At 30.6% G+C, this 18,078-nt stretch overlaps 1 protein-coding gene across 2 annotated transcripts; it reads left to right on the plus strand.

The window, feature by feature from the left end:
- The first annotated feature begins 11,753 nt into the window (after nt 1-11,753).
- Nucleotides 11,754-18,070, plus strand: LOC123220595 (probable glucan 1,3-beta-glucosidase A). 2 transcript variants are annotated; one of them, XM_044642883.1, is made up of 10 exons: nt 11,754-12,197; nt 12,305-12,420; nt 12,526-12,645; nt 14,077-14,262; nt 14,824-14,982; nt 15,560-15,729; nt 15,813-15,965; nt 16,881-17,233; nt 17,445-17,624; nt 17,751-18,070. In XM_044642883.1, the coding sequence occupies exons 1-10, from the start codon at nt 12,122-12,124 to the stop codon at nt 17,834-17,836; spliced, it is 1,599 nt and encodes a 532-aa protein (XP_044498818.1). In that variant the 5' UTR covers nt 11,754-12,121; the 3' UTR covers nt 17,837-18,070. The 2 variants fall into 2 exon arrangements, with proteins under 2 accessions (XP_044498818.1, XP_044498829.1); XM_044642894.1 differs by lacking the exon at nt 11,754-12,197 and having other exon boundaries at nt 12,344-12,424.
- The last annotated feature ends 8 nt before the right edge of the window (nt 18,071-18,078 follow it).

Consider the following 18,078-nt stretch of genomic DNA (forward strand, 5'->3'; position numbering starts at 1 on the left):
GTACCCTATGTAATTTGACTACTTCCTTCATGTAAATATGGCATAATTGATTTATAGAGGTCAAATACTTCATCAACAAGAAATGGGTTATCTTGGTCAACTTATCCATTATCACCTATAAAATATTCTACACATGCACCCTTGGAAACCCTATAACAAAATCCATAAAAATATGTTCTTACTTCCACTCAGGCATATTTAAAGGTTATAATAGCCTTAATAGTCTCTGATATTCAGCTTTAACTTACTAACATGTAAGACACTTAACTACATATTATCCTACATCTCTCTTCATTCTCAACCACTAAAAATTTTTCTTCAAATCCTAATACATCTGTACACCCCAAAATAGGTCATGTAAAGAAAATTGTGGGCTTCATGGAAAATCCTCTGCCTTAACTCTATGTAATAGGTTATAACAATTTCATGGTGAAAACCACGATTCGTGATCACCAAAACATTATTATCTAAAATTTAAACATCATGTACAATTGTACACTACTCATGTTCGAGCATACATCGCATTATAAACACTATTCCTTATTTCTTAGGTGTACGAACATACATATCCAACTTGCACAAAATGACCATTTTTACTTCATACACTCATGTACCGATGTACAACCCTATAGTGTGTGGTTGTATAAGCTCTCAAACAATTACAAATGTAAATAAAAATAAGAAGACAAGACAATAATACCCTTAGGCATATTTATAGGAGTTACATGATGATTCGCTATAAGAATGGAAGGTGAAGACATCAAATCACCTTTTTTGGATGAAGTAGCAACCAACAAAATTCACTATTATCCATTAGTTAAAACCTTAATATAGAAATGTAAAATAAATAAAACTACTAATGTGAAGTCATCTATGGATTCCTTGTTGAATATACTGTTGACATCAACCTAACTTGAGATGTTTCTAGTGCACCACCTCAACATCTAGGGTATTGTTAACAATGATCCTATTTTTGTCTAGTCATACAATATTTCAAATGTCTTGTAAATTCAACCTAATATGACAAAATTACAAGTGCTAATCATGGATTATTAGCATATTATTACACAAATATACATTAATGAAAATAAAGACACAATTACCTAGAGAGTTAATGAAAACGCCATTAAACTATACAAATGCATAAGGGTCTTCCTCTGGATAAGCTCTACCTCTCAAACAAATGACTAATTGAATCACTAATGGATTTATACATCATCTTCTATACATGTACACTGAATTATTTATTCAAGCGATCGATAAGCTACAACACCTTCTTACAAAACACCTTTTTGTTATCTATGGCCAACAATCTAATGTGTAACAAAATAAAGTCATTTTAATAGAGTTGGTGCCATTCTCCCCTCATGCCTTAGCCTCAAGTACCCTCATCACATCTCAATGAATGACTGATGCTTTATTAAAAAAGTCTTTATCTTATATCCTCTATTCTATTGAGGTGAAAAGATAATGTTGCATCTCAATTTGATAGTTGAATCAAAGTTTTGTTAGAATGACAAACTCAAACAGGTTGAATTGGACATTAACTCCTTTCAATGTAATCCAAAACTCTTTGTCAAGGTTCACCTTGACAATCTTTCTCAATAAAACAAAGTGTGCTAATACTCCACTAAATCGAGACTCCTTTTATCTAAAAACTTTTTAAAACATATAATTCTAAGAAGTTTCTTCCATTCATATGTCAAAGTCGATCGAATCTAGTAACCATGTCACGGTGGCTTCTAGTCATCACTTGCGCTTTTAAGTAATGTGATACTAGAAATCTCTAAATTCCAATAGGTGATTTATGTTTTCTTTTGTAATCGAAAACTACATTTTGCACCAAAAATATAACAAATCGTTTAATTTTCATAATATTTGCACATTATCATACTTAATTGCAAAAAGAAAATGTCCAAAAACAGTTATATGAAAAATATCAATTATCCTCTCCCATTTAGAAAATATTAAAACCCGAAATTGAAAAAAAAAATCCCTCCTTGTGTATCACAATATCAATTGAAACACGTGTATAGAAAAATATCATCAAACCCCTTACTATGCATGTTTTACATGTTGAAAATATCAATAACCCCCTATACTAGGAAATATCAATGACCCCCAATATGTGTAGCACATTGGCAAATATAAAAAAACTACTTACCTTTATTAGCTTCCCCGATGCGTGACCAATATAGTGACTGTGAATCACTCTTAATGAAAAAACCAAAATAAATTACCCATTTATAAGTTCTTTTTCACCAATAATTGATTCTATACCTATTAAAACACAAAACCATTGATAGGATTTTTGCAAATCACAAAATATTCTAGCTATTTAACCCAAAAACACAACAACCAAAACCTAACATTTGAATTCTATGGAATCTATGCAAGAGTAGCTAAGTCTCAACATTATAATTAATAAAACAAGATGATGAATGATATATTAACCTTTTTTCTCATTTTAATAACGAAAAGCAACTAAAATCACCAAAAATATTATTGGAAACAAGTATGTATGATTTTCTCCAAGTACGCAAGTGTAGTGTGCTTGTTTTCAAATGTTAAAAATAATTCTAAGGCTTGTTTATATGTAGGTAGTTTCATCCAAGTCTAATGTGTTGGTCATGCTTTTTCTCCATGTTGAGTTGGCCTTAGGAGTAAAGATGAGTCAAGTTGTCACATTCAAATTGAGGTTGTCGTAATCCTAGGAACGAACTTCGACTAAAAGGAAGCAACAAGTAGTACCCGAGCAAGGCAATCCAACCCATTTCTAACTTCTGTTATGATTATAAGTCTTGTTTTCCCCAATTTAATTTAGGAAGTCGATGTCTACCTGCATGCGGATTGATGCCAATGATTTTACATTTTTGCTTTACCTAACCCCCTAAAAGCCTCGTAACAATAAATCTCCCTCCTTTTGAACCACTCTCATTCTTCATAAAACATTCTAATTTCTTTTTCTTCTACTGCAATCTTACTTTCAACTCTCAAACTCTCTCTAATTTCATCAATTTTCTCTCAATTTATATTTATGAACTCATTTCTTTATTAATTTATTTATATTATTATTTATTTAAATCTTCTCAACTTTATGATATTCTATACATAGCTTTTTTAATTTTATACTCGAATTCTTAATGGATTCCTCATAATTTGGAGTCAGAGGATCACTTTCGTCACAATTCAATTGTAAAGATTATTATGTTTCCCTTCATTTAATGGCCTTAGAATTAGAAATATTTGATCCATTTTCACTCTCTCACTTGAAAGATCTAGAAATTTCAAATCAAAGTGTTAGGTCTAAGTCCACCTATAATAGGTCGACTTGACCCAGAGACAAAAAAAAACTGTGAAAAGACAATTAGGAAGTAGTTGGGAGACAGTTGAACTATTATAAATATGTCCAAAAATTGTCTCCCCAAAAACGTTAGCATTTTACAAAACAAAAAGAAAAAAGTTTTCTCCTTTTCTCTTCTCCCAAAACCTAAAATGACAGAAAACCCAAGGACCATGTCTCTTATGGATTGCAGTACTTGGGCAAATAGAGCCATGGAAATTACTCATGTCAGACCCTGAAAACATAATCAAATGAACCACATGAATAAAAATTGAATCTGGGTATGCATTTCTATTTATAGTATTTACATAATTGAATTTGGCATGAATTTAAATGTTTTCCAATACAAAACATAATCGAAACTACTTCTAGTCAAACATAGATAAGCAACAACCCTAAAAAAACAGCGAACAAGAGACAATTTTTATTAGGTATGATAATATTTTACTAAATTGAAATTAACTTTGAAGAACAATATGAGAGAAAAGAAGTTATGGATATACAAAATTTATAGTATGTTGATTAGCATCGAGAACGAGACATCCACAGTTAAGCGATAACAATAAAAATCAACCAAATTTCAACTTGTAAGCAAACATAAACTCAAATTAGTAATAATCTATATTCCTTAACTTTCTTAGTATGACATTATAATGCACAAACTGCATGAGAGAAAGTAGCAAAATTCATGGTTGCTATAGTTTCTCCCATTTATTATTTGACTTTTTTTTTTGCTTATATAGTTAGCTTTGCTTTCTTGTAACATCTGCAAGTATGTTTAAGGTTATTTTTAACTTTTGGCTATGTGAGTGTATTATCTCTTAAGTAATTATATAAGTTTGAAATTGGAGACACACGACCATGGGTGTGTTGTGAAAAAGGGCAAAATCATTTTTTTTATGTGCTAATTGATATTTGGCCAAGTTTGGTTGACCCACACACTCATGCATAATGGTATACACACCCGTATGTGGTTAACACATTTGAATATTAGATAAGGATGCGTTTCACAGGGAATTCAAAACATGGTTTATTTTGTGCAATGGCATACACACTTTTTTGCCTTTAGTACGCACCCATGTATTGTTATCTGAAGTGAAAATAAAAGAGCACATTTGCATTTGGCTGAAGCTTTTACCCTATTTTCATAGAAAAATTCAGAGTAAGAGTGAGAGAGAACTTGAGTGCTTTATAGGTTAAGAATGCAAAGAAGGTTAAGAAGGATTAATCCAGGCTATGAGAAGATCATTTGCGACATTAAAGAGAGGTAAGTAGGTGATTTCTATTCTAAGCTTTATGTATTGTGTGTTTGATCTATAATTCAGTGATCATGTGATGATGAAATTATCTTGTGGATATGCTTATGGACTAAAAAAGTACAGGTAGTAATTATTAAAATTGATTGATGTTAACTTATATGATTTTTGTGCAATGGTGTATACATGCAAGTTTGGCATTATTTTGATGAGGTGAGGAGAAGGTTTTACTATTGGATTAGAACTGTAATATAGTACATTTTGTTAAAGGAATGAATATGAAAGATTCGGACTAATTACATTTTTTTTTGTGCAAGAATGAGGATAAAGGGTTGATAAAGGTTGTTCTGTTGTTATTTAAGTTGCGGTGGAATTCTTTGTTATTGATCAATTATTGGTTCTTTTGTTTATGATTAGTTGATCATGTAAAATCCATTATAGTGAACTATATGAAGACGTTAAAGGGTTGACATGTTCATGGTGTTGAGTTTGATTGTTATGGATGCATGTATAATATATAATATAGTAAAAGGTGATATTGAGTATGTGTTATGCCATTTCAGTAATGCTAGAATTAGGAGTCAGGGATACTTTGTGAATCAGGGATGCATGATAGGATGGTTGGTTTCAAATATGTCAGTTTTGAAGTATAGTAGTGGCATTTTGGTGGTTTAGAATGCTTAAAGGAGTTGTTGTCGAATTCTAGGAAAACATGCGTTATACACCTGTGTGTATTTAGGAAAAATTCTCCTCGTGTTAGATCAATGTCACAGGAGTGTGGATTTGGGAATGGACATACGTCTATGTGGTATGGGACACACGATCATGTGTTCTACCCCAAAGATACACACTTGTACGCCTAGGGTTTTCACCTTGTGGATTGAATAACACACCGTCGTGTGTGATGGATACACACTCATATACTTTTGAGGAAACTTGAGAAAAAATACATAAGAAGTTAGCAAAGGAAATATAGGGTTCAATTATGATTACGAGAGTTTGGAAATGACTACTTAGCCTTTGTAAGAGAAGATTATGAAGGAAACCAATGACAAGGCTCTAACAAAGGCCATTGGTGATGGGAATTATTATGGGTGTGTCTAATTATATGGACAACAATACATATCCTAATCAGAGTAGTTTCAGATTGAAAATTTGAAACAATGTACTATACTAGTTTGAACTATTGAGTTGTGTGTAGTGTGGTAATGAAAGCAACAAGATTAGTTTGCATGACTTTGATATCTTTAGATGATTATGCACCGACAACAGGCATTGTAGCATTTAGGATGCATGTGCAATAATATGAGAGACTCAGAGTCTTATTGCTCTTTTGATATGGTATCCTTAGCCCAATCCTGATCGGCACATGTATAGGGTACACCTAGATGCTATTCAGGATGTCACTTGTTTTCACCAAATGTCCAAGACATCAACATACATTGTTTGACACTAGTCATTTGGGATGACACTATCACTGAAAAAAAAGAGCATTGGACGTTGAGATAATCTGAATAGGCATATGAGATTCTAAGAAAACACCCGTGGGACCACAAATAGAATATTAAAGGACACATAAAGTTCACTGTGTACAAATATGAGAATATGTACTATGTTTCATGGATTAACTACTTACTAAGTATGTTTCACTCATGTGTTCTGTTTAAATGGTTTTGCAAATAGAATTATAAAGTAACGAGACAGCAACGGGGGAGCCAACTAGTTAGCTCGTAAAGGTGTATAAGGGTATGGGCATTATTGTCTTTTTATATGACTGGATTTACTGATATGTTAAGTTGTATTACTTTTTATACACATTGATTTTATGATTCAATTACTCAGACTTTGTTACTTGATTTAATATTTAAAAAACATGTTTTTAGGATTTTGGGAATTTATTTAATAAACCATATTTGTTCTAATTGCTTCTGCATAGAAAATATTTAATTTGACATGTCTCTTTGGATACATATTTTATATAAAGGTATGTATTTGGAAAAGGGGTGTTACATTTTTATCCACAATATAGGCTTGTTAGGAAAAAAGAACAACAACTAGCTAGAAGAGATATTTTTTTAACTTTATGATAAATTAAGTTTAAAACTTTAAAAAGAATTTGAAAACTTTCCATATATATTTACTGCATTAACTTCCTATAACCAAGTTGTCATATCAAAACAAAGCTTTTTTATTGTTACAAAACATTACATGAATGATAATTGGTGACAAAAATTGTTTGGTTTTAAACTCTTTTATTCTAAACATATTGTTGAAACTATTTATTTTACAGTTGTTGAAGTTTTACAATATTATATAATAATTGAGAGAGTTATTGCAATAACACTAGACAATGCAACCACTAATACAACATAAATTTCTTATTTTTAAAAGGAATTGGATTTGCTTTCTGAAGGAAAATTTTTTTTCCAATTAGAACCATTAGAAAGGGTGCATATTACTATCAATTTCATTGTCAGTAGCATACAAGATGGAAAAAGTTATATTAGATATTGCAAACAAGAGGATATGCATGTCAAACCATTGAAATTCTATTGCGATATAGACATCTAGCGAAACTTAACCTTCTTGACGTTAGAAAAGGATCTTTTAATAACAGACCAAATGTGAACTTTGTCAATGAATTTGATTTGAGGGTTTGTCAACTTAATAATTATTTGTTTCTTAAATTTTTATATGATTTTATAAAACTTTTGATAGATACAAAGATGATCTATACTCAAGTAAAATTACTTTAGATATCGAATTAAATACTTCATTCTTAAATGGATTAGGCTGTGTTTTAGATCATAGTATAGAATAAAAAGTACTTGGAGTTATAACTTGTTAGATGTGCAATTATTTAAGATATGACTATAGTTTTTCTCTCAAAAATTTTGGCAATAAATTGGATAGTCTTTCTTTTATATTAAAATAGATATAACAGATAGACGTTTGATATATATTACCATTAAGAAATTGATGAAAACATGCATCAAGTGTGATCGAGCATCTAAACTTTTGTAAAACTAAGTGGTGATATTAGATGTAATAGCTTTAGTGCATACAAACTTGAACCAACTATGCTACAACGGTATCTTCAAGTGGACTTATTATACATGACCGAAAAAGAAAAAGAAGAGATGAATATACTTCGACGGTGGAATCAAAGTTTAAATCAATATATATAAAATATACTTATAATTATAATTAAACTTTAAATTACTGTTTATATTTTTAAAATTAAAAATTCAAATTAAAATATTTAATGGTATAATAAGATTAAAATAATTAGACAGTATCACTTAAGGTCCCGCCTCGCCAATCCCCTATAGGGCTTGGACCAGTCCCAGGACCGGGCCCAGCATTTGAAGCCATGGCCGAACCGATCCCCCTGTCCCGAGTCCCAATTGTCCAGCTCTATTTGGTCAGAATTAAAAAATAAAAAAAGGTAGAAATATTTGAGAGGTATGGTCCCATTTGCAATTGCTTTTGTCAAAAGTCTTTACCTGAGTTAATAGATTCTCTGTCAATGGAAATATGCCAAGCATGGTGTTTAATTTCAGCTACCCATTCAACCGTTGGATCTTGAGTTTGGCTGGGGTAACGTCTGGTGCAATCTACCGTTCATCCAATTTTATATATTTATATGTCGTCATCTCATAAAAAAGAAATTAATTATTTATGAATATGACTGATTATTTATATCATGTTTATTCATAATTGCATTAGTAAACGAACAAAAATGTTATTACGAAAATTGTTTATGGCTATTAATCTCGAAAACAGCATTTAGCGCCCAACTTAACTTTCATATTTTATATATAATATAGATAAATTGAGATTATATCAATGATATTAATTTGTATGATTAAATAAAAAAGATAATAATTTGTATATTAATAATAATATTTGAATATAAGATTAAATGTTATTTTAATTTTAATTTAACATTAATATTTATTATTAGTTTGATTGAATAAATAATAATAATGATAATAATTAGATATTTTTAAAGATATTATCAATTAAGAACTTTTTCAAAATTTTGAAGAAAAGAATAAAAGTTTTAAATTGTTCAATCAAGCCACATACAACAAAGATGTATCATTCACTTTAAGGGAAATCATTAAAAATACTTACATTGTCTTTCAAACTTATGCCTATGAATAAGTTGAGCAGTTTGGGACTTTCATGCTAGTACTATAGTCTCATATCACCATAAATTTAATTGCATAAATACATAATCACTTCAACTATACTATCTTGTTAGTTAAAGAATATATTCAATCCTCTATGATACAACCATTACTTGAGAATATTGACTTGGATGTGATCACATAAACTATAATGGATAAAATGTCACATGCTATTTAGGCTACAATAGGGAACTGATTTGCATTTTGGTTTCACTATTAAAATAAGTCCATTCTTCTTTTTGTTCATGTATAACAAGTGCCTTTTGAAGATACCACTATAGCTCAATTGGTTAGTGGTTGTATGTGCTATAAATGTGACTACATCTAATACCACTTCTTAATCTAAAGTCTTCAACCCTACATCAAATGTTCAATCATACTTGATTAATGTCTTCATCAATCTTTTTAATCTTTTATATTGATCGTCACGTTGCTATGTCCATTATGATATAAGAGAAAAAAAATTTTGTTCACTTTGTTGTCAAATTGTCTTAAATAAAAAACTATAGTTATACCTTAAATAATGACTTATTTGGCTACCTATAGCTATAAATACATTTAGTTTAACCTAAAATCTAAAACACAATCTAATCTATATAAAAATGAAAAATCTAACTAATATTTATGGTTATTTTCTTCCATATCAGAAACGATTGTACACAAGTAAGAATCATCTGTAAATCTATTAAATGTTTTACAAATTTGAAGCAAAATATCTAACGCTAAATTAGTTATAGTATGATAAATATAACTTAATAGATTAGTGGAATTGTAAAAATATTTAAGAAATATAAAAAATATTTCACAAATCCTCTAATTGAATGCATCGATGACGATATCCAAGGAACTCTTTTGGTTGACGAAGTACACAATTTGACATGTGTTTTAAAGAACTTATTCTAACATAAAAAATGTTGAGTTCCAACAAAAGACATGTCGCAACTAAGTTTTAATCATTTGATGAAAAAATCCTCTTATTTGTAAATAAATGACTAACTACTCTCATCTTATACTGTTACTAATAATGAATTCAATAGTTGTATGTACATTCTCTATCCACTTCTTTATATCTTCAAAACTTGCTTTAACAATTGAATTGATGATGTGACAAATATACCACTGATGACAAATTGTTGTCATATTAGTAGTTGCATTCTTAGTTATAGTAATATAATTTTAAAGACTTTAATAATTGTTACATAAATAGTTTTAGCATTATATTTAAAATACAATGGATTAAAACCTATCAATTTTTATTGTAGACGCAATTTATTTTTCAGGTAATGTATTGTAACACTTAAAAAATCTGTTTTAGATTTGACATACCAAATATTAGAAGTAAATACAATAAATATTTTTTGAAAATTTTCAAATTCTTTTTTAAGTTTGAAATTTAATTTTTTTACAAAGTTTTAATATATCTCTTCTAGTTGTACTTTTAGTAACAATGCTATATCATGGACAAAAAAATAATCTTAATCATTTCAATAAAAAAAATTATTTTTGATAAAAAAATTTGGGAGAATTCGTAGAACTTATCAAATATGTTGTTTTTTCTTGTGCAACGTGTGCATTGTAATGTTATACGTGAAAATTTGAAGATTACATATTAAAATCAAGTTGAGTTTGAATTTATATGTTTGTTGAACCTTGTTTGACGAGTTTAACATGCTTCTTCTCTAAACATCACCTTATTATGGATGTCCTCTTGTCAACGCTAATAAAAATATTATAAATTTTGCATATCTTGCATAACTTTTTATCCTCTGATTCTAATACTTTGAATTTAGTTCTTTAGATGAAAAAGAATGTAACAATCACCACCATCAAATTTAGGAAGAAAATGATCCTCTGATTCTAATACTTTGAAAATCCATTATGAATTTTAGTTTTAAAAAACAAAAATATAAATGCTCTAATAAATTACTATAATTTAATAAATACTAACATAATTAAATTAATCAAAAAAATAATAAATATAAATCGAGAGAAATTTGATGAATAGGAGAGAATTTGAGAATTTAAAATAAAAGTAGAAATCATAAGAGAATGTTTTGATAAGAATTAAAGTTTTTTTTTTTTCTTTGGAATGCTAGAGGTCAAGGCCAATTTAATCTTATTCAAGACAGAGGCTAATAGTTGGCCTTTTTTTCAAACATTTTAATTTTAATTTTATAATTTTTTAGTAATTTTAATAATTTTTAAATATATTTAAATTTAAATAATTATTTATTTTTCCCTTTATAAATTTAATTTAACTTTAAGAGAGTATTTAGTTTGAGTAATTATTTGTTATTAAAATTTAAAAATTATCTTAACGATATATTACTTAAAAGATTACTAGGTATAAATAATTATTATATTTGATTAGAGATAATAAAAAATGTTAATAAATTATTTTACTTAAATATTCTTGGATATAATTATTTTAAAATATTTTTATATTACTTATTATATTAATTGAAAATACGGTTATGTTTATTCTAAAAATTAATAAATAAAAATATAATTATAATAAAATCAAAATTACTTTGATAGTCTTTTAATACTTAAGAGAAATGTGGTAATTACTACCTATATTATCTGTTATATTAATATTGATAATAAAATATTATCATAATTTTTTATAATCAATAAATTAAATATAATAATATAAAAAATAAAAAATAAACCATTAAAATAATTTTTATTAATTGAAAACCAAACTGTAAATAAAGATATTAAATGATGTAACTATATTTTGATGGTTTAGTTAAAATAATTGTAGCGTGGAAGCATTACTTTACCTTTTTCATAATTCTACTTGTCAAATTATGCCTTTTTGCTTTTACCTTCTTAGCCTTTTTGCTTTTACCTTCTTAGCCTTTTTGCTTTTACCTTCTTAACCTTAAGTCTCCTCCTAGTACAATATAAAACAAACAAAGCCACCCAAATCTTGAAGCAAAGACACCCTTTTCTCTTGTTTTTTTCCTATATTTTATTTTCTTATCCAGATTTGCACACTAATCTACGTATGAACTCTTTCACTTCACTTTTCATTCTTCTGCACTCTAAAAAAATGTTCTTTTCTTCTTCCCCATATGAAGCATTGATAATTTAATAAAAGAATATGGAATTAATAAGGGAAAACTCAGTTGCATATGTTATGATTGTTTACAAGGCTGAATTTGGTATTAATTGACTCATAAGAAAGGAATTATTAAAAATTCTCCCAACTGGGCTGCTTTCAGACCTCTTCAAATAAACTTTGATAAATCCACCTCCTTCTTGGGTATGGATTCTGTGTTATTTTAGCTTTCTTGATGCTGTAGCAACCTGCATTCTTCATGGAACTTGTTTGTGGCAAATGGGTATTTGTGTTTTCACTCTCCTGTTGGCTCATCTTCTATGTAGTACTCTCAGGTAAAGTCGGAGCTTTTGTTTTATTGCTTTTCTTATATTCTTGAATTTCTTGCTTATTTTTTTTTTTTCTTGAGAACTGATTCTTTGACCGTACTTGTTGATTAAAGTGGAGGGACTGCATGCAGATGCTAAAGTTAGAGGTGTGAATTTGGGAGGGTGGTTAGTTATAGAAGGTTGGATTAAGCCTTCTCTTTTTAATGGCATTCCCAACGGGGATATGCTTGTAAGTAAGCTTCTTCTTTTCAAGATGTGATTTTCAATTATAATTTTTTTTTTTTTTTGTCATAGTGATTTTTAGAGCAAGTAATTTTATTAAACCAAAATGCAGGATGGAACACAGGTCCAATTCAAGTCCATAATATTGCAGAAGTATGTTTCTGCGGAGAACGGGGGTGGTATGGGTGTTTCAGTGGACAGAGATGTTGCCTTCTCTTGGGAAACCTTCAGTGTAAGATCCCCTTTTAATAAGTTTATTCTTTAAATTTTATTACTTCAACTTGTTCATTTCTTCGAGCATGTTGAATTCATAGTCGAGTATGTTAATGCTATAAAATTTTGTTCAATACTGCTGGCTTTTCCACATTTAAAGTGGTCTAAAATTTTTTATGTACGACTACACAGCAGTTTGTTCAGTATGTGACTCTTTTAGACTACTTAAGTTTATTAGTCTGTGGTGTCTTTGTAATGCTGGAATAGTTCTAGGTAAAATAAGTGCAATTACTTTGTGCAATTTGGCTCACGTTCATAGTTGACTGATATTCTGAATATTCATGTTGATCGGGATATTGATCTAGCATGATAAATGTCTTTAGCTGCGTCAGTATGAGATTCCAACTTCATGCAATCTTCATTGGTGTCAAATGAATCTTGTTGAATTGAGCATTACAGGGCACATTTTAGTCAAAAGCCTCATCAACAAGAAATGTATCATTTACTTCAAGATATTTTTGATGTTGGATTAATTTCTATGGTAGACAAACCTGCATGAAACGGTGTCTACTGGCAAGACCATCTTTAAAATGAAGCTACATGGCTTACTGTGTATGCAAGGACTTTATTATTTGGAAAAGGCTTTTGGACTTTCCAAATCCTTGTTTGCAGGATGTGAGTTTGATTCATGTTTAAGTGTAGATACTGGCATTTGTTAGTTGTAGTTGTTAAGATGACAGCCTGCTTTTATGTTCTACATTTAGTTGTTACTGTGTTTTTTTCCTTTAGAGATGAAATGAGTTGAGATCTGTGCAATGGGATATTGATTATATCACTTGTTTTCTCCAACATCCTGGATGCCCATATCTTACTGCAATTTATTGTTTACATATTATAATACAGAATTTTTTAGTGAAGATGCTACAATCTCACTAGAAAAGTTAATTACTGTTGCCTCTCTTTCATTTTCTTTTACTTTTTTACTTAGCATAGAGCCCCACCCCACTCTTCCTCATTCATGAACACAGTTTAAATGATCCCCTTCAGGATTGATAAGATGAAAATTTAGTGCTTATACCTCTCACTTTAATTTCTAGAGATCTAACCAATTAAGAGATCACATAATTGGTGAGGTTGTTTGGTGATCGACCACTTATTAAGACTTAAATGAGTGTAACTCACCTTATCCCAGAAATTATATTCTACACTAATTAAGTTTTATCTTATGTATTGTTTGTTTGCTACATTAAACTCCTTAAAAAATAAGTTCTTGTAGTTATGATACTTTCTCAAGTGATGATAATAAAATCAAGTTTGTAACAAATTGCATTGTGTGATGATATATGGTTAGATATTTTAAGTTTTAGAATGGTACTGGTCTTTAGAGATTGGTATATCAGTATTTTTTTTGCTTGACATCAGTGCTATAATGTAATTTCTTCCCCTACAGTTATGGAGAGTCACAGAATCAGAATTTCAGTTCCGCACTTCTCAAGGACAGTTTCTATCATGTGATGGTGAAGGTTGCACTTTGTCTGCAACAGCAAAATCACCTTCAACATCAGAAACATTTATAGTTGAAAGAAACAACAATGGTAGAGTTCACATCAAACTTAAGAGTGGGAATTATCTGCAGGTATCATTTCTATCTCCTTCCCTTGTCTAGGAAAAGATATATAGACTTATAAAATTTATTATGCTATCCAATGTTTCAGAATTTCTGGCTTAATTTAGAATTTTGTTCATATGCATGGAAAACTTTGGTTTACTACTAAATATTGAGAAGCCAATCAAGGTCAAGATTCTGCAAAAGAATAATAAACCACTAGAAGTGAGTTTGAAAGTTAATGCTTTTATTAATATAATCATCAAGCATTTTATTTGGGTTTATTTACATTGCATCACCTAGAAATTTTGCCATAATTTGGGAAATTTAAAAGCTTGGAGAAGTTCTCGTGACACGGTTCTCCAAAAACATCTGACATGACAATCAGTTAGTTTATTTATCAGAATTGATTGGCACTTACTGCACTCTTACCCATCAAATACTATGATAAGCATTTTTGCACCCACATGTCTGTAATCGACAAGGATCAACTGAGATGGCCCTTGAGATTATCCCAGTCTTGTATATTGCCTTGTTGTTGAAGTTGAGGCTCTCAATAAGGAAAAATCATAAAACGCCCTTCATTCTTAGGCTACCTTATCAAACCAGCTCACAGCAGACTATCCAGGGGTGCCAGGATGGGATGCTAATGCTGCCACATTTGAAATGACAATTATAGCAAATATCTTGCATGGAGACTACCAACTTGCAAATGGATATGGACACAACCGTGCCAAAGAGGTTCTAAAGGTAACACTACTCCGTGAACACCTTCATTGTTACATCTTGAACTTTTACACCAATGTAATAGACACTGGGTCCTTGAGTGGGAACATAATTGGCAATTGAATCATTGTATCATGGTATTTTATCTATCTCATTTCAGTTCTGCTAATCAACAGTATATGGGATTGCAGATTCATTTCCTCTATTAAAATGACCTTTTTTAGTTGATGGATAGGAAATTTCAATCTTCATGAATCATGTAGCTAGAGATAAGGCAACTCTTGGTTACTTTTTCAGTTATTGAAGGCTTGCCATTTGTTCATAAATGAGAATGACAGATCTTCTATAGGGTTTGGAAGTTGAAAGTTTTTATAATGTTATTCCCTTGGATAATCTAGAGTTCAAGTGTCCAAATTCACCTTAGAGACTTTCTATTTGGATTTTATACCACACAAGTTTTTCAACTGTCAAGTCATGTAGTGTCTCGAAGTAGCCCCCTTTTTAGAATTCGGTGAACATAGGAAAAGTTGGGGGATTTCTGTGTAGAAAGAAAAATTTATAATACTTTAATATCTTCTTTTTTTACTTTCTTTAACTGCAGAGGCACAGAAACAGTTTTATTACTATAGAAGATTTCAACTTCCTGTATAGACATGGAATAAATACAGTGAGGATACCTGTTGGCTGGTGGATTGCTTATGATCCTAATCCTCCAGCTCCATTTATTGGGGGAACTTTAGAAGCTCTGGATAATGCTTTCTCCTGGGCACAGTAGGTCTTGTTCTCATGACATTCTGTTTGTGTTTAAAGTCTCAAGCTATACATTTAACAAGTTTATAAATTTTGTGTTGCAGAGCGTATAATATCATGTGCATAATTGATCTTCATGCTGCTCCTGGCTCCCAAAACGGGATGGAACATAGTGCTAGTAGAGATGGTTGGACAGAGTGGCCTACTTCTGATCATATCTCACAAACATTGCATGTCATAGACTTCTTAGCTTCAAGGTATGCGCTGGTTGTTCTGTAAGGTTATTAAGCAGGTTCACACTTGTTACAATGCACCTAATAGTGTTGATGGGTGGTCATTAGGATGGGAAACATCTAATAGTGTTGAAAGAATTGAAATGAACGTCAATATAGATCAGTACTTAAATGGTTTTTGATGTCAGCTGTTGGTATCGGGAGGAGTTCAATGCCAAGTATTTATCAGACTATTACATCTAATACATGATTTATCAACCCCTCTAGTTACAAAAGCCAAAAATAATTGGACATTAGCCTAAACCTTATATACAAATCTTTGACTGAACTTATCCTTGGATGTGGACTTCACTCAGTCATTCATACAATCTTTCAGTTTTTAGATTACTGAGCGTTTTAGCATGCTTGTGTCTTTAGGACACATGTAGACCCCACAGCAAACATCCCCACTTATGTCCTTAATGGTGATGTTGGCCTACCCAATGTGTACTCTCTCCCAGCCATAATTTACCCATTATTGCATATGAAAAATGGTGTTAAAGATCGGCCTTCTTTCTAGCTAGAATATTCATCCTTTGTTTTGCTGCTGTTGGAGTTTAATGTTTATTTCACCAGCATTTGACATGAACTGTTAATCTTTTTAATCCTAATGGCTGTCATGGATATAGCACTTTCATCCAATCAACCGTCAAAGGTATTAATTTCAAATATGAATCATAAAGTTCTATGGATTTTCATATTTTTATGAAACTGCTCATCAATGCCTAGAATTATGTAAAGCCTGTTGCTTTGTGCTCTAATGTAAAACAATGAACAAACTTACCGAAATCTCAATGATTTCCTTTCTGAATTATAGCTAATGTCTTGTAAATGGATTGTTCTATGTTATTTCTCACCTCTAAATTCGATTTTAAAAACTTTTACTTTTTTCACTGATAGGTATGCAAAGCATCCTGCCTTGCTTGGAATTGAGCTTTTGAATGAACCATCTGCTGGGACAGTTCCATTGGATACTTTAGTTTCCTATTACAAACAAGGCTACCAAATTGTTCGGAAACACTCATCAACAGCATATGTAATAATGTGCCAAAGAATTGGCAATGCTGATCCATTGGAACTTTATCAGGCAAATATAGGCTCTCACAATTTAGTTGTGGATCTTCATTACTACAATCTATTTGATCCTTTCTTTGTTAATATGAGTGCCATGGATAATATCCAATTCATCTACGAAAGCAGGGAAACTCAGCTACAAGCCTTAAATAGCGCAAATGGTCCCCTTGTTTTTATTGGTAAATCATGCTTTTTAATTTTTACCTCTACATCAATTTCATACCTAATCTTAAATCAAAATTATATGCGTGGATTGGATCCACAACCATTTCTTTGTAGTAGTGATAATTAAATTGTTATATTAGATTCACACACTTCCAACTGATAAGATCATATTTAGTAAATACTATTCCTATCGTGAATTAACTTTGTTACATGATTTGTTTCCAGGGGAATGGGTGAATGAGTGGAATGTGACAAGTGGCTCTCAGAAGGATTATCAAGACTTCGGGAGGGCTCAGTTAGAGGTTTATAATGCTGCTTCCTTTGGATGGTCATACTGGACCCTTAAAAATGACAGAAAGCACTGGGATTTTGAATGGAACATAAGGAACCATTATCTCCAATTGGGTAATGTTTGAAATTCATTTAACTTAGTACTTAAGTTTCCTGGAACTCCGATAGTTAATTACAGTTACATCAGCCTACAATCAATAAATTTTTCTTCTAAATAGCACGTAAACTACATTCATGCAGGTAATTCACCAAAACCCCAAATTTTCGACACATTAGTGTTGCTTGGATTAGTGTGTACCTGGTTATATCTGCATCATATGTTGTGACCGACCACACAAACATTGTGAATGATCCAGAAACATCGAGGGAGACATAAATGTGACTTTTCTTAATTTTTTGTTTTTTAAAATTTCTTTGCATCTCAACCACCACATTCATATGTTTTACAAATTGGCAATTGCAGTAAAATTGTTAGAGAAAAATTATCCACAGGACATGTAAATGATCCTGTAAGAACTTGGGGGCTACTCTCAGTAATATGCAATGAAAAATTATTTGAACTCTGAGC

The sequence above is a fragment of the Mangifera indica genome, chromosome 1 (assembly GCF_011075055.1).
Source record: "Mangifera indica cultivar Alphonso chromosome 1, CATAS_Mindica_2.1, whole genome shotgun sequence".
Taxonomy (NCBI): Eukaryota; Viridiplantae; Streptophyta; class Magnoliopsida; order Sapindales; family Anacardiaceae; genus Mangifera; species Mangifera indica.